A 17,627-nucleotide genomic window follows, 5' to 3' on the forward strand; every position below is an offset into this window, starting at 1 on the left:
AAAGTCAATGTATTCGAATATCAGATTCGGGCAGAAACAATCACGACACTGCAAAAGAAAAGGGGGAGGGTTCATTACATAGAACACCAGTGACTATCAGAAAGAGATCATCAGACTGCTGTCAGTATCAGATCTTTTACCCTATTTATTTATTTACGTGATTTATAGAGCGCACGATTACCAAATTTGGTGTCCTGGCGCTAACTACTAATCCCAAGAAAGAATCGGTCAGAAAGAAATTAATTAACAAAAAGCCAGGTCTTCAGCGCCTTTCTGAAGCCTAACAAATTATTACTGTTTCTTAGGTACAGAGGTAACTTGTTCCACAACTTAGTGGCGCCAAAAGAAAAAGTGCGTCCGCCCCATCGAGCCTTTTTTATCAAGGGGACAGTGATCAGTTTAGCTTCAGATGATCGTAACAGGCGTGATGGGGAATACTATTGAAATTGATGTTTTAGAAATTCGGGGCCCTCATCATGTAACGCTTTAAAAACCAGGCAAAGTGCTTTAAACTGGACCCTGTTCTTAACCGGAAGCCAGTGCAGGCCTTGAATAATGTTAGCAATCGGAGCAAATTTGGGGGTACCTGTCAGAAGTCTCGCCGCGGCGTTTTGGAGCATCTGCAGTTTGTGCAACAGATTTTGCTGTAGGATTAAGTAAAGGCTGTTGCAGTAATCTAACCCTGGATTTCCATTTGGCACCACAAGAGATGCAATAACATTCTCGGGGCTACTGACATGTCACTGGGCATGGTTTCCTGAGCAAGAATGAGCGCACATTTCTCAATAAACTATATACCAGGACTCCTTACATATACACTTTACCCAAAATTAATTTCAAACCTCCCACCTCTCCGCTGCCTTAATAGTTTCAGTGTGTGGATGTTTGCAAATTCAGCATTATAAAATTATTATCACGAAGAAAGGCTCATGATACACATGCTAAAGCTAACAGCTTCTCTCATCACAGCTACTCATCGACTCACCGCTCTGACACGTTTAAGGCGTTCTTCCAACTTCTCCCCTGCTTCCCGTTCTCGCAGAACCGTCTCCAAACGACTAATGAGCTCGGCAGCAAATTTCTCTGGATCCACGTGGATATCCTTTGGGATGCGATAAGTACGCTGGAGGAGAAAAACTGTGGCTTAATTTAGAAAGAACTAAAAGTGATCAATTTTTAACTAACAGCATATAAAAATAATTTTTTTTGCAGTCTGAGCAATGGCATAGCATATGGGTCACTAGAAGGTTTTCAAGCTCCCCATCTATCCGTCCATGCCACCCCAGCATCTACAATATGTTCGAAAGCAGCGATATGCTCATAGTTTCACTCTGCATGCCGGCCTATAATGGCAAGGCTTCTGAAAATACAACCCTCCCCAAATATTTGAGGACTAAAGTTAGAACAGTAATTTGTCCTGTCCTCGAATATCTGGCCTTCTTTCTATGCCTCGATTCAGATTTCCATGGGAAGCAAAGAAAACAAACAATTTACCTATTTTAAGCGGGCCTGGGCACACTGGAGAGTGTCAGCGGTCAGTACAACTCCCACGCCACGGTGCTACCAGTTTCCAGGACAAGCACATGCATCTGGAGGCAACGGGCAGAGACATACTGGTGGATGTGGAAGATTGGCAGGGTTGGCTCAGCCATTGAGGGCGAAAGGAGGAGGAGATGAATCAGAAAGCACGTCGTTTGGAAGAAGCCCACACCAAACTGGGTGTGGGGGTCACAACTAGCACCACTCCTATAGTACCAAACACCATGACAAATTACATCAGCCTGTAGGAGGATGACAGGCCACCTACAGGCATGGTCTTTAATTATTTTTTTTTTTTTAAGGCATCAAGGTTAACGCTCAGTATGTCAGTAACTTACCTTTAAAGAAGAAGCAACCTGCTAGACTGTGCGATTCCTGCTGTGTTACTACTTTTCAGCCCTTTGCTTCATTAATTCCTAGTTGTTTCGATTTTTCCTTTATTCATCCCCGGCTTTTTTTCCAGTGGCACTGTCTAAATTAGTGTCCGAATACTATCCCAAATTCCTTACTAACCAGTCCATCTATTATGGACCACTTCTTGCCGTTTTTACCTTGGAAAAATAATACATAGGGTCACTACCATGGCTTAAAGATAGATTTCACATTCATAAGTGCCAGTTATACACACCCGTAACTATGAATTGCTACGGGTGAAACTGGTTATGAAAAGATGTGCATCCTGTACTAGATAGTTCACTTCTGTTATCCTAGAAGCAAGCAAGTTGTAGAAGGGCATAACGTGAATTTTGTCCTCATTTCTTTTTATCTCCTCTATTGTCATTACTTTACCCCTGGGGAAATCTCCTTCTCTTAGGGAATCCCTTCTTCATAAACACTCTGGAGGGAGCATTTTATGTTTGGTCTCGTAGACTGAACACCAAAGCACCCATTCCCATTTAACTGTGACCGCATGCAGGCATCATGAAGAATCAACCGCCAAGACATTTTACACTTCTTAGGCAAAATGATGACATCAGTCTACTACAGGAGTTTGATCAATCGGACTGCCGACTAACTCATTCATTAGTCGGCAAATCGCATCTTAGCCATGTTAAAGGCTAAGAAATATTCAGAGCATAACTAATCCTTAAATCAGTAAATGCAAGTCATTTTACAGATTACAATCCGAAGTAGCTTCACCTCCCTAAGAGACACTACAAGTGAATGCCCCACTACCTGTATTTCTATACATTACATTTTTTTTGGGATAGATTATCCAGCCTCAATTCCTTATTGGGATGTTCTTCCTACAGCATATTATTCCAGGATCGTATATATTGACCCCATTCATGACTTTGGATATACATATGATTCTGGTGAGTCTTACCGTTTTGTCTTATTTGAATGGCTACCGTTCTGAGCAGTTTTGGTTAGTGGTGGCATAAAGTAAAATATTTTAGAATTATTAGGTTCTTTATTATTTATGGTTAAAATATTTGTATTCTTTCAGATACTGTTATATTTCTTTATTATTTTTTTCTTTTAAGGCTGATTGTGCCTTTCAGAAGTTTGACTTATACTCTCTTCCATGATCACACCATCATCTTCAACATCTTGGTTGTTAATTTGGAGGTGATATTCCCCCTTTTTTGCACAATAATTCTGTAACTATTGCGTTTTGCTCTTCCCAATTTGGCTTTATTTTTCCATAAGTATATATTTTTGCAACTCTATGAAATCTGCTGATTGTTCTTCCCTTCTCATTTGGTAAAATATCTCTTGTTGTTATCACTCTCTCCAATAGTCATATAAATACATATGGGGTGATTGGATCTTACATAACAGTCCACCTCCCCCCCCCTTTTTTTTAATGTACTTGCCTTAGGGCCATTGTACCTCACATTGGGCAGTTTCTCTCATTCATATTTTTCATTCAATCGCCTATTTGGATGACTATATGGGTATTGTTAGGGCTTGTCATTTGTGTTTGTATGAATTTGGTTTTGTAAATTACCTTTGTGGTTTTATGTTGTATGGTTGTTTTTATATATTGTCTTGATGAATTTTTATAATTGTCCCTTTCTATTTGTCTTTGTATAAGAACTTATTAATCTGAATATGTTAATTATTTGTTCTTCGTGCATTATATTGCTTGTTTGTTATTTTATTTCTGGATGAGTTACTGTCTTGTAAAATCATTTGTTTTTCTTCTTCATAGATGACTTAGTGACATATCCATTTGTATTAATGTGATTGTATTTTGTGGGTCGTTTCGGAAAATTGTATTATTGAAACATATATATGTGTATATTATTTTTTGTTTTGTGTTATGTGTTTTTTATATGTGGTATTTATGTTATTTTCTTTTGTGATTGTTACAGCCCTGACCAAGTCCCACAGGGGACGAAACGTGTTGGCTGTCTGCCAGTTTTAAGATTGAACCTAATAAAGGAACACACTTTTTTGGAATAATATCTGGTTGAATTGACTTACTTGACAACGAGTGCACCTTCCACCTCTTTTCATAATAACTAGTCAGTGATTGCATCTTTGGACGGCGGGTGCAGGAAGTGGTTGCACCACCAATTCATTTATTGTACTTTGGAGTTTGAGGTGCTTGGCCTTGGTCAGCCATTTGTTCTTTCTTTCTTTCTTTAAACCACACTATGTGGCTGATACTGAACAGAAGGCCTTGTTAACTCCACAGTAGCAGACGCCCTTCTCTAGCTACAATCCAAGCAATTCAAACAGAAACACTCATCATGTTTGAAGAGCCTCCTGTGTGGAATGAAGGACTATGCAACAATGCTATGGAACTCGTTCCCCTTGAACCCAAAGTTCATCTTCAAAATGAAACTCAAAACAACACTCAAGTGGCAATTAGACCAAATGCAGACGTCTATAGCAACATGCCTCGACAAGAGCAATCTACAATTTCAACAAATCCCGATGCAATTCCAACAATTGATCGAACTGCTTCTGGCTACTTCATGAACTGTGATACTTTTTTTTTTAAATCCAAGTGAACAGGAAACAACGCCAGCCCAAAAGTCACGCAAGCAGCAAGTTAAAGACTCTTTGCAAATTCTCAAAAAGAATTACCTGGTATCACCTTGGATAGAACTCAGGGTAATTACTGGGATACTATTCTTTCTTTTCTGGCTAGGTTTAGTGAAAACTTTTAGCATGCTTATTAATGGATGATACCTTCAACAAAGCGCTACAGCCCAGAAAGTTAATTTGTTTTTCAAACCACATCAGTCTTCACATCGTGAACAAACAGACTTGTCATCAGTGAACATCACAGCAGTTCTTATACCCGGACAGTATAGTTTAGGACAAGGTTGATTTCGCAATATTCGGTCCTACTGAACTTTTAAAAATTGCTCATATATTTAAAATTTCATTAAGTGATTTCATTACCTCCAGAACATTTTCTGATGTTTGGGACTCAGAAACTGTTAATAACATGTTGTCTGATTTAGAAAAAGCTGCTGCATTTCCGAACGCTGAAATGTTAGAAGGCAATTCAGATTATGACACTTTGTACTGTTACCAACATTATGGTCATCATTTCCTACACAAATCTACTTCACCTAGAAATGTATTTGAGTACCACCAGTGGGAACATTGCGCTACACCACCTAAAAGTAGTTCAGCAACATTTGCACAGAAATGTTCATATTTTTCAGGGTTTAACACCACTGACCCGACGACATTTTATTATAAAGTTACACCGACATGGGCACTGAAAATAATGTTGACAAACACCAAACAGATTTACTCTGCTTGCTTTATTGCCCAACTAACTGTCTGAACAGGGTTATAACCTATGGAAGGACACAATAGAGCTAAAATCAGTCTGGGGTTCTAGAGACTGGCAAGTCCATGGAACAGAAGCGCTATTTAGAGCATGCCTCATTCCACAGCAGATGATATTTTTAAATGACACTGTGCAACAGATATCCTGTCTTGGATTACCCAAGGACCTGAACACGCATCGATTTCCAACACCATCACAGATGGAAGGGTGGCAAAATTCTACTTCACAGGAAGGGGCAACAATAGATGACATTTTATAGTACAATAGATCAGACCCTAATTGGAAAGAATAGTTGGTTTGCCTCTTAGACAAGAACAGATGTCACTGAAGATTCTGGGATACCACCGAAGGGTTTACTATCCATAGGCCAGACCCACATTATGTACAAAGAGAACACCCAGGGGTAGTGACATCCTACAGTGTTGGAAAGTTGTGCCTTGATTGGCTAGAGACCTCAACACTCAAAGAAGTGAAACAACACTTAGCCTTACTCCCACAAGACATGGAGCTTAGGGATTTTTTACTAGGTCCCATGAAACAACGTCAGAAACATTTCATATATGCCGGTATTTATGCTGCCTATAATGAAATTTGGAAAATATCTCAACAAGAGGTCGCAGAAAGAATACAGGAAATAGACTGTATTAACTTAGAAAAATCTCTAGCAGTGGTAGACAATGGGTTAACAACTTTGTTCTCCAGAATATATTCTTTAGGCAACATAGTGTATTTGGCAATATACATCCTAGAACAAGATTTGGCCATATTACAACACGGGCAATCTCAATAACGTTCTATCATGTTATTGAGCTGGACGCTGCAATCTTTGCATGCAGGCTTTGTGACTTGGCGTTTTATAAACAGTAGGCATCGTAGGAGTATGCGCACTTTTATCATACATTTTATATTCAAGTATTTATTCATGCTTATTGCAAGATGGTAAAACTATACTATCCTTTTATATTCACTGTACTGCTAATCATATATCTCTGCTATTGTCTAACGAGTATCGCAGCACATCTATTTTACACGAGAAGAACAACTGTGCAATAAATACTTATTGGAACGCGCCCGGCTGTTTCTTCTGTGTAACTCTCCGAGACCGAATAAGTGAGCATGAGTGACTGAGCGAAAAGCAGTACATTGTTTCCACGATTCTGAGAGATCAGGGTTGCCATGTTCTAAGGTTGACAGAAACTATTCTCTCCCCGATAAGAGGAGACACTAGTGGCACTGTGAGCTAGATAATACAAAACAGACTAACATTTCTCTGTGGGGTGCTCAGAGACAGTCTGCCACCAAACCCGCAGTTTATGTTATCCAAACGCACAGATCCTGTATAAGGCATATAGGGACTAAACGACAATGTAGCCGGATCTTGCTGTACTCTCTTGATCCTACCATTTAAGTCCGCAACTTGTGATCAATGTCTAGAACGTACACCACCAGGGCATTAAATAAATCCACCTGTGTTTCCAATTTATCCGAGTGGAAGCTTAAGGCCGAGAATATCACCTACATGTTACTGAGCAGAGAGGACCCGATTGAGATTGGAGGGGTAGGGTATATTTGGAGGGGAGAGAGCCTCTCAGTACTGCAAGAAGATGCATTTGCTTATTCCTCATTGAGGACTGGTGGAGCAAGAAGTGGATGGGGACTGCTCACTATAACCCCCTCATCAATAGTCCTGCTACTGAGGCTAATTTCTGTTAGAGAAATTGGTTTGTCAAATGGCAATTTGCTGGGGGAGAGCAGTGTGTTAAAATCGTATTTCACCAAGGATTGTTTGATGTGCTGTACTGGTCAATGAATCATTCGATGGGCTGGTCAAACAGACTTAAGAGCATCTTCTGCCATACTATAAAGTCTTCAGGCACCTCATTCAATAAGGCATAATGAAGTCTATTTGTAGTGGATCATGCAGGGCTCATTTGGTGCTGCGACGGGTTAGCCTCCTCGCCCCTGCACCCCCACCAAGAAAACCCCGGTCGTCGACACCTCAAGGGTACTGAAACTTCCAACTGATTGCCATGGATGATCTAGATCCTGCTCGGATGGGTGTACCTGGACCTGAGTCTGGGTGTGAGCTTCGGTTGCTGGCTTTGTTGAGCTTTGGGGAAGTCACAAGGATGCTGCACATGCTCATGTCCGTACTTATGCTCACACAATAACCCGGACGGTAGCTCCTGTAATTGCTTAAGTCTAAGGGTTTCCTGAGCTGTGGTGGGATGGTACTCTTTGGTGCAGGGCTTTAAAAAGTCTGTAATCTTTGCTTTTCTTGGGCCCCGTGAAATAGTGAAGAGAGTGGAGGTTGCGGTTCAGTCCGCCCTGTTTATCCATCAGCTGCCTTTGCTACCGGGGTGAAGGCCACAAGTTTGCCTTTGGGTTTCGCTTTCCCCTTACTCCTGTGTTTTCTGACAGGCTTCAAAGCCCCCCCAGATTTTTCCTGATCTCATTATGGATGCCAGCAACAGAAGAGGTTGGGACGTGCAATCGAAAGCAAAGTGCACTTAAGGCCATGGAATGCCCCTTATCCCTCTGTAAATATTGAAAAAGTACTACTTGCTTGCTTACTGCTGAATGCAGTTCACTTGGCTTCACCTTGGTATTATAGATGAGGCTCTTGTTGCCGCTCCTTCATCTTGGAGATGTTTGCAGATCCTTGCTATTAGCAGTGCATGGTCACAGATGAATGAAGAAGATAAGAGGACCCCCTCGGAGAATATCTTTATTTCCTTGATATTATATGATGTGGTTCTAGAATTCTGGCTTAGTTTTAGTTGTACTCATTTTCTGCTTGTTTGATACGCGGAAGTGAATTGCACTACTCAGAGTCTTGTTTACGACAGCACTTTACAAAGTAATTGACGGACATGTTTATTTATGACAGCCAGGAGCTATGAGTAGTGATAAATCTCTAGCTTATTACTTTTGATTTTCCTGCATCGGACTTTCGGAAGAGCTTGTTGTGCAGGCACAAACTCCACATTTACTTGCTTGACACGTTGATGGGACGCATACTATCTGGCATTTACACTGGCAGTACTCTATGATGCACATGGGGCTAGTTCATTCTTGTATACTTTTTCCACAAATTCAGGTGAAAGTTTATCACTTGGTGCATAGTTTTGCTATTTTATGTGAGCAGGGCCATGTAATGTCAGGCTACCACAGTCAACTGACCTGCTGGTATCGCCCTTATCTGTGGATCTTGGGACCTTGCCCAAATCACGGCTGTTCATTGACCATAAGTAGACAACAATGAGTCCACATTGTGCACATACTTTAGTGCACATGGAATGGGAGTTGCTTTCAGAGCCCCTAGTTTTCTGTGAATAACAGCGGTCCACTGCTAATCATCATGGGCATTATGACACAGGATGACATTCTTGCTGTGGTTGTTTTCTCCCAGCACGCAGTGACCGGTCAGTCATTTGTTCCTACAGGTCGCAATTCATTAGTTTCTTCACTTTTTTCACTTGTGGCTTAGATCCCACACAAGCTTGCCACACTTGTTTGCACCATAGTTCTGTAGATCCTGGTGTAGATTTCTGAACTTGTATGAATTATATTTTCTGCATACTTATCGGATCTATGCATGCCCAGGCTCCCGTTTGGAATTGCTAGTTTTGCTTAAAACATTATAATGCATATATTTTCCCATCACATTACGGCCCAAGTCTGAGATTTCGTCCAAGCATTTCCCCATGCACACTAACTCTCATGGATTTTTTCTTCTATTTGGAGGTACACAAACGACTTACCATACATTTCTCTGCACACTTCACTTAGATTTCTACAGAGGATCTATTTCCCAATGACTAATTGCATGTCAACCCCCCCCCCATTCTTTCTTATTGAAAGTAACTTCGAGAAATGTCTGTAATTTGAACTTTCCCCCGATTAATCGGGCTAAGTAAGACCTCTTTTCCTGTCCTGGGTCTTCCATTTGCTCAGTCAGCTTTTTCTACTGAATTGAGACTGGCCTTCTGTATACCTTACTCTGTAGGCACTACCATATGTCTGTCCTGATGAAGACCCTGGATGATTGATCTATTATGGGGTAGAAATGTTGTAATCGCATGGGCCTACCCATATAATTGAATGTTGGATACCCAAACTCAAATGCTCATATCATTGTGTTTGTTACAATCTTAAACTCCATGAGTACAGGCCCATTGTACTTATTGTAAATATGTATTTATCCTTGAACTATTTTTCACTTCGCACTGCGCCATCACTTGGAGCACCTGTTGTATGGATACAGCTAGATGATCAGTCTTTTGAAATTACCACTTCAAATTAAAAAAACGAAACATTGGCCTCACTGGTTGTACAGGTTTCTTTCACTGTGTTAAAAGCATTTGATGTATTCTAGTGTTTCTTGAAAAAAAACAATGACTTCACTTTTCGTTGTCAAAAATGTTTACAAAAAATGATTTCCTTGAAGAACACTTGTTCATTCGCAGTATTAGCAGTCTGCTCAACATAGGACTCACTCCTGCTCCTACAGTGCTAATGGGTGACTCAAGCAGTTCAAACATGTCAAGCAGATCGAGCAGGTCAAACAGATCAATCAGGTCATCGCTGAATGGCGACGGCAGCCTGAAATGGGAAGAGCAATGGGCCGATGACTCCTGCTCCGCCTCGGCCGTCTGAGGGGCGACAGCAGCCTGCATCAATAAGTGGTAGGCTATGCTGGGCCGTGCAGAGCCAAAGACTGACAAAAAAGTCAAATGAATTAAATATAAAGCGGAACCCCACTGATAAGGCTGGCACTGAAAATGCCAGGGAGCTCACAGGAGGGTGCAAGGCACGCTGGGACCTAGCCCAGCCGCTTCAACGCCAACTCCCGACTCAACCCTCACCAACGTCTGCTAAAGCCTCGCCACGCCCAGACAGCACACAAGCACTCTGCCCAACTGCCACGACCCTTGCAGCGTCTGCCCCTCATCTTGCAGCTGAACACTCGAGTGGCCATTCAGCTTTCTCCTTCAGCTGAGCACCCTCCAGCGGCTTACAGACAGCGCATCCTCTCACAGCACGCCCCCTGCGTACAGCATCAGAAATAGCATGAACCAGTTAAACAAAATATTTGGCCTTGACCTGCAACTTTTATGCTTAACTGCTCTTAAAAGTCTCAGTTTAAAAATGTGTACTAGCTCAGTCTCTGACTGCAGGGACTCTAAAATAAGGGTGTGGTTCCTACGGGCCTGGCGGAATAGGGGTGGGGGGCTTGCAGATACAATGTACATTCTGAGCAGACTCATCACAGAAGGAGGATGGGATATACAAGATGCCTGCAGAGTTGCCTTTGTCGTAGTTTGTTCATCTTGCTGTGAAATTTCCGGTAAGGAGCATAGCTTACATCTCAGTGAGGTCAGCATAGCATTGCTACAGGTCTGCTCTACCTGTATGAGGCAAATGCATCTTGAACAAACTAAACCCAATAGCTGAGGCAAAGATATTTAAGGTCCCTAAGTGCCAGGAGAAGGCACTTCCCAACCGCAACATTTTCAAAATACTGACATCCATAGGATGTTTGCCACAACTCAATACTGCTGTGAGTACACCAATATTCACTCTCAATAGATTCATAAATGTTCTTTTACATAGTAAATGGTATAAGGTGCAGTTAGTCTACATTGGAAAAACAAAAGATCTGCAGCTAACCACGAAAAGAGAATTTGCTGCGAGTAGGATGCTTGCAAAATGGAGCGGATTTTACTTACAGGAATAGTGGGCAAAGGAACTTGTCCATTTGCTTTGGCACTTTCGTGCATTTCTCGCCTGTGCTGCTTTCGAAGGCGGTAAGGTGGGATACTGCCATCTCTGTGGGAAATAAACACAAGAAATGGTCAAACATCCTTCTAGTTGCCTCTGAACCTTCCTTGTACAGAATAAGTCCATTTTGAAATGACAGCTATTTCTTTAACATCAAACTGAAAAAACACAAGTTACGAAATATAATGACTAGCAAGCCCAGTTCCTATCTCACCTCAACCTCTTCTCTGTCAAGATCAATACAATGTCCCGTCCCTCAATACGAAAGCACCACTTACCATCAGCATAAAGCTGTTTGAATAGCAGTACAAAAGTAGCTGAGGTTACTAGCACTTCTTCCTAAATACCAGCCTGCCTTCCTATAGATTGATAAACAGATGTGGATTATTCAGAAACTCCATTGGGAAGCACCAATTAGTGACAACAAATCATTCGCATGGCCAAAGATATTCTTCATCAAAAATAAAACTCTTCATTAAAACTAAGCACCAGTTCTGGGAGCAGTCTGTTTACTCAATGTTTCCAAACAGTGGACTGTCACAAAAAGGCAGCCAACTCTACCTTGCCCTCAAGCTGCAGGAGTACATCCAGTGGGAAATGACTTTATGCAAGAGGACCTAAAAAGCAAAAGAAGTGGTAGAGGTGCAGTTGCCACAATCTGGCACCATATTATGTATGTGGTGAACTTTTCCTGATTAGCACAAGGCGCACAGTTCAAAAGCTGGGCCCAGCGCCCACCAGGCGAATGAGCTTTATTATGGTGAATACGTTGACCCCAGGGCAGCCTCAAACTCGCGCCACCCTGGGGGGCAGCGCATTCATGTGAAAAATAGAGCACTGCTTTAAAGCCCCTCTGTGTTTTCAAAGTGCATGCTGCAACGACCCTGCACTTGTAAAGGCGATTAGAGATCCCCTTGCAGGCGAGTGCAGTGAGTGAGTGCACCCACCTGCAAGGGGATGTTTGAGGGTTCCATGGGACACCGTTCACCCCACCAGTGGGTTGAAATCAGGGAGCGCACTGACAGTGCGCCACCTTCTAGGTGGGGCCCTGTCAATGCGCCTCCTGAGAGCTTCTTTGCCTCTGCGCCCGTGTCTGTAATGCGCGCAGGTGCAGAGGCAAAGGGATTCTTCATTTGCATTGGGCCACGCCCTCATGCAAATGAGGGAGTGCCCCTCTTAAGGAAGCACTGGCATTGCTTGTGAACAAGAATCTTCTATAATACAGCCCGTGGTGTCCTACTCTTGTGTCTGGATGGGCTCCCTGTGAGATTATTGAATGTGATGCTCTCTGGGAATCCCTGGTTGCGGTTGGAAATGATGGACCTAAGCTGGGCATCTACTGCCATCCTGGTCTTGGTGGGGACCTCTGATATGGCATTTATACCTAAACTGTATATCTTTAATAAACTTACAACCATTTAACATGGTGTCAACCTAGTTTTCGTTCAAAGCAATTTCATTTCACATCCGTTAAAAAAACCAAAAGAAAAAAAGTAGATATATTAATTTTTTTACTGGAAAAAAACTATTGAAAGGTAAAGTGACGTTATAGATTTTAGAGGTTTGGAAATGAGATAAGAACTCATATTTAATAAACAAAACACCACTGAAATTCGCCAATTATAGTTTTCTAACATAACTTAAGATCTTATTACCATGCCCAACTATGTCACTTTAACCTTTTGATTTCTTTCCCCGACCCAATAAATATATACTGACATCAATCTACTTTCCCCAAATCACAATACTTTCTTCTCAGCAGGCGGCGGAAGGAAGGAGGTGGCACAACAATTACTCCCAAATGGTGAAATATTTATTTTTATATCTCCAAGGTGTAAGGTATAACCAACGGGTTTCGGCAACAGCCTTCGACAGGACTATAGAGTCCACATTTACAAAGTGTCCTTTTAAAATGAGTCATCCAATTTCTCCGACCAAGTGAACATGATTTAAAAACACTAGACCGCATAGAACATACTTTCAATTTCTATTCACTTCTGCCATTTTGATGTTGATTGTGACTTACTATTGTTCTATTCTCAATATCTTAGTCAACTCTTCATTTGTTAAAAGGTATGAACTGTCCATAAAGGTAAACAAATAGGGAGCAAACGGATAAGGTTTCAAAACATGGCAAACAACAATTATTTTGGATTAGGACACTACTCACTTTCTGTCATTAAGGTATCAGAGGACAGCATAAAATACCCTAAAGTCGAAGTTCCATATTTTAAAAGGTTTATATTATTTTAAAGACATAACATTCATGTAACAATACTCTTCCAAAAACTTTTTCAATCCTTTAAGATGTTTTGAATTTTCTTTGACTTTGTTAAAATGCATATGCTTTTTATAGTGTAAACATGAGACTCCAATGATTGAACAATTCTACCACAATTTCATGCCATGGGTAATGACTTTCTGCTGCTTATGCATATTTCTCACTATTGCACTAACTGTTTGTGACTACGGTTCCAAAATACCTTATGTAAGCAACTATTGGACCATTTATTGACTAATTACTTTAAAATGCTCCATTACTGTACACATCATTAAATCACGACTTTAAAGTACTTCATATTCAAGCGGGCATGCGAGCAGCAATTTGATTTACCTCCTTCCAAAGTCTGCAGATATACGCAGCGTGCTAGGGCAGTACGGGCACAAGGTATCATTGATATCCCTCAGTCCTCCATTCCCCCTAGAGTTTCCCCACCAGTGGTGGAAGTGCGTTTATCAGATAAGCAAGTTAAGCTTAAAGGACCACGCACAGATACCACAACTGAGCCTAAAGGAAGGGGAAAGGGTAGAGGCAGGGGCAAGAAAGTGTGTTCAAATATGAAGATAACACCTTCATTAAAATCGTTTTATAAGGTTTTGTCTGCCTCCTCTACGATATTGCCTCCAGACATAGCTCCAGACAAGGGTGTTCCCGGGAGGCCGCAGTCTTTTATTATATTAGACCCTGCACAACGCATTTTTTTTTTGCAGTCCAGGTCTTCCGCAAGTAGTCATGCAATCCATTCCTAGTAGCCTGGAGAGCTGGTAACGGACACGGAGAGTTCCGGGGGATCAGGAGTCTCTAATTCCAATTTTGTTATTCACCCCGCGGTCGGCCTATCAAATAGGTTTGCTGTTTTTCAGCCGGGTGAGGTCTGTGAAGATCAATAAGGTCAACAAGATTCTCCTGTGGCGAGTGTTGATCCTGGATCTATTTCAGAAACCTCAGGTCCAGTGAGCTCTTCTGGCTCCCTGGCAGAAAATTTTATTATCTTTGAAAGACAAAATGAGAAATAGGTTCACAGTATCTGAGACCAATCAAGCTGCGATTCAGGCCTCATGTGTGGTGCTAGCCCAAATATTGGAGGAGGTCTCTTTGAGAACGGATGCTTTAGAGCAAGAGCTACCGAAAATTAAGGAGGCACTCCATTTTTCAACAACAGAGATGATGAAATTAGCAAATCAGAATAAAGAACTGAAGGAAGATCTTGAGCGCCTTGAGAACCATTCTAGGAAGAATAATTTGAGACTTATCAATGTCTCAGAAACAATTGAAGGGGCAGATATGGTTTTGTAATCTCTCTGCTTAAAGAAACTGTGCTAAAAAACTCCCCTAATGTAGACCTTGCCCAGGAGATACAACGGGTGCATCGCGATCCATTTAAAAGGAACCCGGCTAAGCAGAAGCCAAAGAAAATTTTAATTAATTTTCTAACGTACCCTGTTAAAGAAGCAATTCTCTCCTCTGCCTTAAAAGGAGGGCAGTATATCTTCCACAGCATTTTCTAGTTTGTTTTCTTTTTCTATAAGATCGGAAGTTTCGCACATCACTGCGACAAAACAATGGGAATTGGGTAAAAGAATGGAGTCCTTGAACAAACTGGGGGCTAAGGCTCAATTGAAGTTCCCACCGTCTTTGCGTGATATGTGGAACAATCATATGTATATGTTTCACTCAGTTGAAGATGCCGATTTGCTCATTGAGAAAATTAAAGGAGATGTTTGACTATGGATAGGAGAGGGAGGAAAATGGAAGGGGGAAGTAAGGGGGGGTCCCCTGCCAGTGAGACCTATGATTGATTGTAAAGATATTTGTTTCTCTAAGACCCATGGGGCAGAGGCCTAATAGAAGGGAGGGTTTCCCAATGAAAGGGGGGTCACGGGGGGGCGGGGTGGTGGAGGTAAACAATTATCCTCAATCTCACAATATAGGCCGGCTGTTGTGGTGGACGTGGGCTTTTTTCTCAGATGGAAGGGCCTTTCCCCATGAGTAACAAGGTTAAATTCTTTACTTGGAATGTTAATGGGTTAAGGTGTCCTCGTAGACAAAGGCTGGTCATGAAATATTTAGAATTATCCGCTGCGCAGGTCTGTCTTATCCAGGAGACACATTTAAGTTATGAAGAAAGCAGATATATTTTTCCAAATATTATTGGGTTGAATATTTCTGTTCTTCTAAACAGACTGTACATAGTAAGGGGGTCGCCATTTTGACAAAGCGGGGAGCAGGCTGTTCCATCAAATCTATCCTGTCTGATCAGTCAGGGAGGTGGTTAGTGGCTATCTTGAATTTTGGTAGCTTTGAGCTTGCATGTGCCTCTTTTTATGGTCCTAATAGTGATGACCCGATGCATATTTGTAAATTACAATCGAACATGCTTGAAATAGTATTGCCAGTATTATTGGAGGTGATTTCAATGTCCTATTCGACCCTATCAAAGATAGATCAAATCAGAGTCACTTTGTGGGGGCTCCTCGAGTACGACGAGCATTAAAAAATATGTTACAAGATTTAGATTTGGTAGATGTTTGGAGGGCAAAAATGGGCAATAAACAAGGGTTTACGTTTCACAGCAAGAAAAACGGCCATTCCTCTAGATTGAATTATGTATTAACAGATAGGCCAAGTGTGGTCAATATTACTAGTATTACAGTCCTGCCAAGTCATGTTTCTGACCATGCCCCGATATTGTTTTCCTATGTTGGGAAGAGGCCAAATTTATCCCCCAGATGGACACTTAAAATGTCCATGCTGGCAGACGTAGATATAGCAAGGGCACTTAAATCAGCCACCGTAGAGTATTTTGGCATTAATATTGGCTCTACATCCATGTACCATGTTTGGGATGGCTTTAAAGCGAACATCGGGGGCGTCCTACATAGTATTATCTGCTCTAAGAATAGGGCTGGTGCCCAGGAGTTACAGATTCAGGAGAAGAAAATGTTATCATTAGAGAAGGAGCTGTCTCGGATCTGTCACGGAAGTGCTGATAGGGTTTCTCAGCTTAATAGGTGCTTGGAGGATGCCCGCCAGGAGTATAGGGGGAAGTTAGATAATAAATGTAGGGCACAGTGGATCACAATAAATATGCAAAACTTCGAGTATGGCGAGAAGGCAGGTGCACTCTTGACGTGGAAAGCAAGAGTAGACCACACAAAAAAACAACATTAACGAATTGATAATAAATGATAGTGGGGATAAGTCTAGTAGTGTGGAGGATATGCAAGCCTGCCTTCTCACCCTATGCGCAGAACTGTACCAGGAAGAGACTGTGCCAAATACTGAAATGCTTCAAAGTTGGCTGAAGAGTAAATGTCTACCAACGTTAACCGCCGAAGGCTGTGGTTGTTTAGACGCCCCAATTAGTGAGATGGAAATTAGAGATCAAATAAGAAAATGTAAAAACAACAAGGCTGCTGGTACGGATGCACTCTCGAGTGAGATGTACAAACTACTCATTGAGGAAGTGGTCCCGATAATGGCTATCCTATTTAACACGGTCCCTGAAGTGGGAGGTCGGGTCCCGAATTCCTGGAAAGAAGCAACTATAGTTTTAATCTTAAAACCTGGGAAGGATCCCCTAAAAGCAGATTCCTACAGACCAATGTCTCTGCTAAATGCAGATTACAAAATGAGCGTTCTAGCAGGGAGACTTGTCAAGTTGGTACCTCAGTTAATAAAACCGGATCAAAAAGGGTTTATCGCAGGGAGATATATTCAGGAGCAGACCCAGCAGCTAATTGGCAACATCGATCTGGCAATAAGTCGAGTGGATCCCTTGGATGTACTGGCATTTGATGCGGCCAAGGCATTCGATAGAGTCTGTAGGGTATATTTATGGGAGGTACTTAGGGCGATGGGTTTTGGCCCTATTTTTTTTTAAACTTTAATAAACTGCTATCGAGGTGTCTCCGCTAAAATTCTGTTAAATGGGCTACTAACTTCTAGCTTTAACATTCATAGAGGAACCAAACAGGGCTGCCCTATTTCCCCGTTGCTCTTTGACATTTATATAGAGCCATTAGAACAAGCTATAAGATTAGACGATGCGATCTACCCTTTCAAATCTCAGCAGTACTGTAGTAAATTGGCTTTGTATGCTGATGATTTGTTGCTATACGCAGATAACCCCGGGGTGGTTACTCCAAGGGTGGAGGCCCTGTTAGCAGAATTTGGTTCACTATCGGGATATATGGCCAACACCGCTAAAACTGAGGTGATGTGCTGGAACATCGATGGTTGGGATGGCATTATGGATAA

At 41.7% G+C, this 17,627-nt stretch overlaps 1 protein-coding gene across 4 annotated transcripts in view; it reads right to left on the reverse strand.

The window, feature by feature from the left end:
* Window positions 1-17,627, reverse strand: part of AXIN1 (axin 1) — a 263,208-nt gene that overhangs the window by 130,803 nt on the left and 114,778 nt on the right. For all 4 annotated transcript variants that reach the window (XM_085632196.1, XM_085632199.1, XM_085632198.1 and 1 more), the window contains 2 exons: window positions 11,035-11,134; window positions 986-1,123 (listed from right to left, as the gene is read on the reverse strand). In XM_085632196.1, the coding sequence (XP_085488322.1) occupies window positions 986-1,123; window positions 11,035-11,134 (238 nt within the window). The remainder of the gene's footprint in view (window positions 1-985; window positions 1,124-11,034; window positions 11,135-17,627) is intronic.

This window comes from Triturus cristatus, chromosome 10 (assembly GCF_964204655.1).
Source record: "Triturus cristatus chromosome 10, aTriCri1.1, whole genome shotgun sequence".
Classification (NCBI taxonomy): domain Eukaryota; kingdom Metazoa; phylum Chordata; class Amphibia; order Caudata; family Salamandridae; genus Triturus; species Triturus cristatus.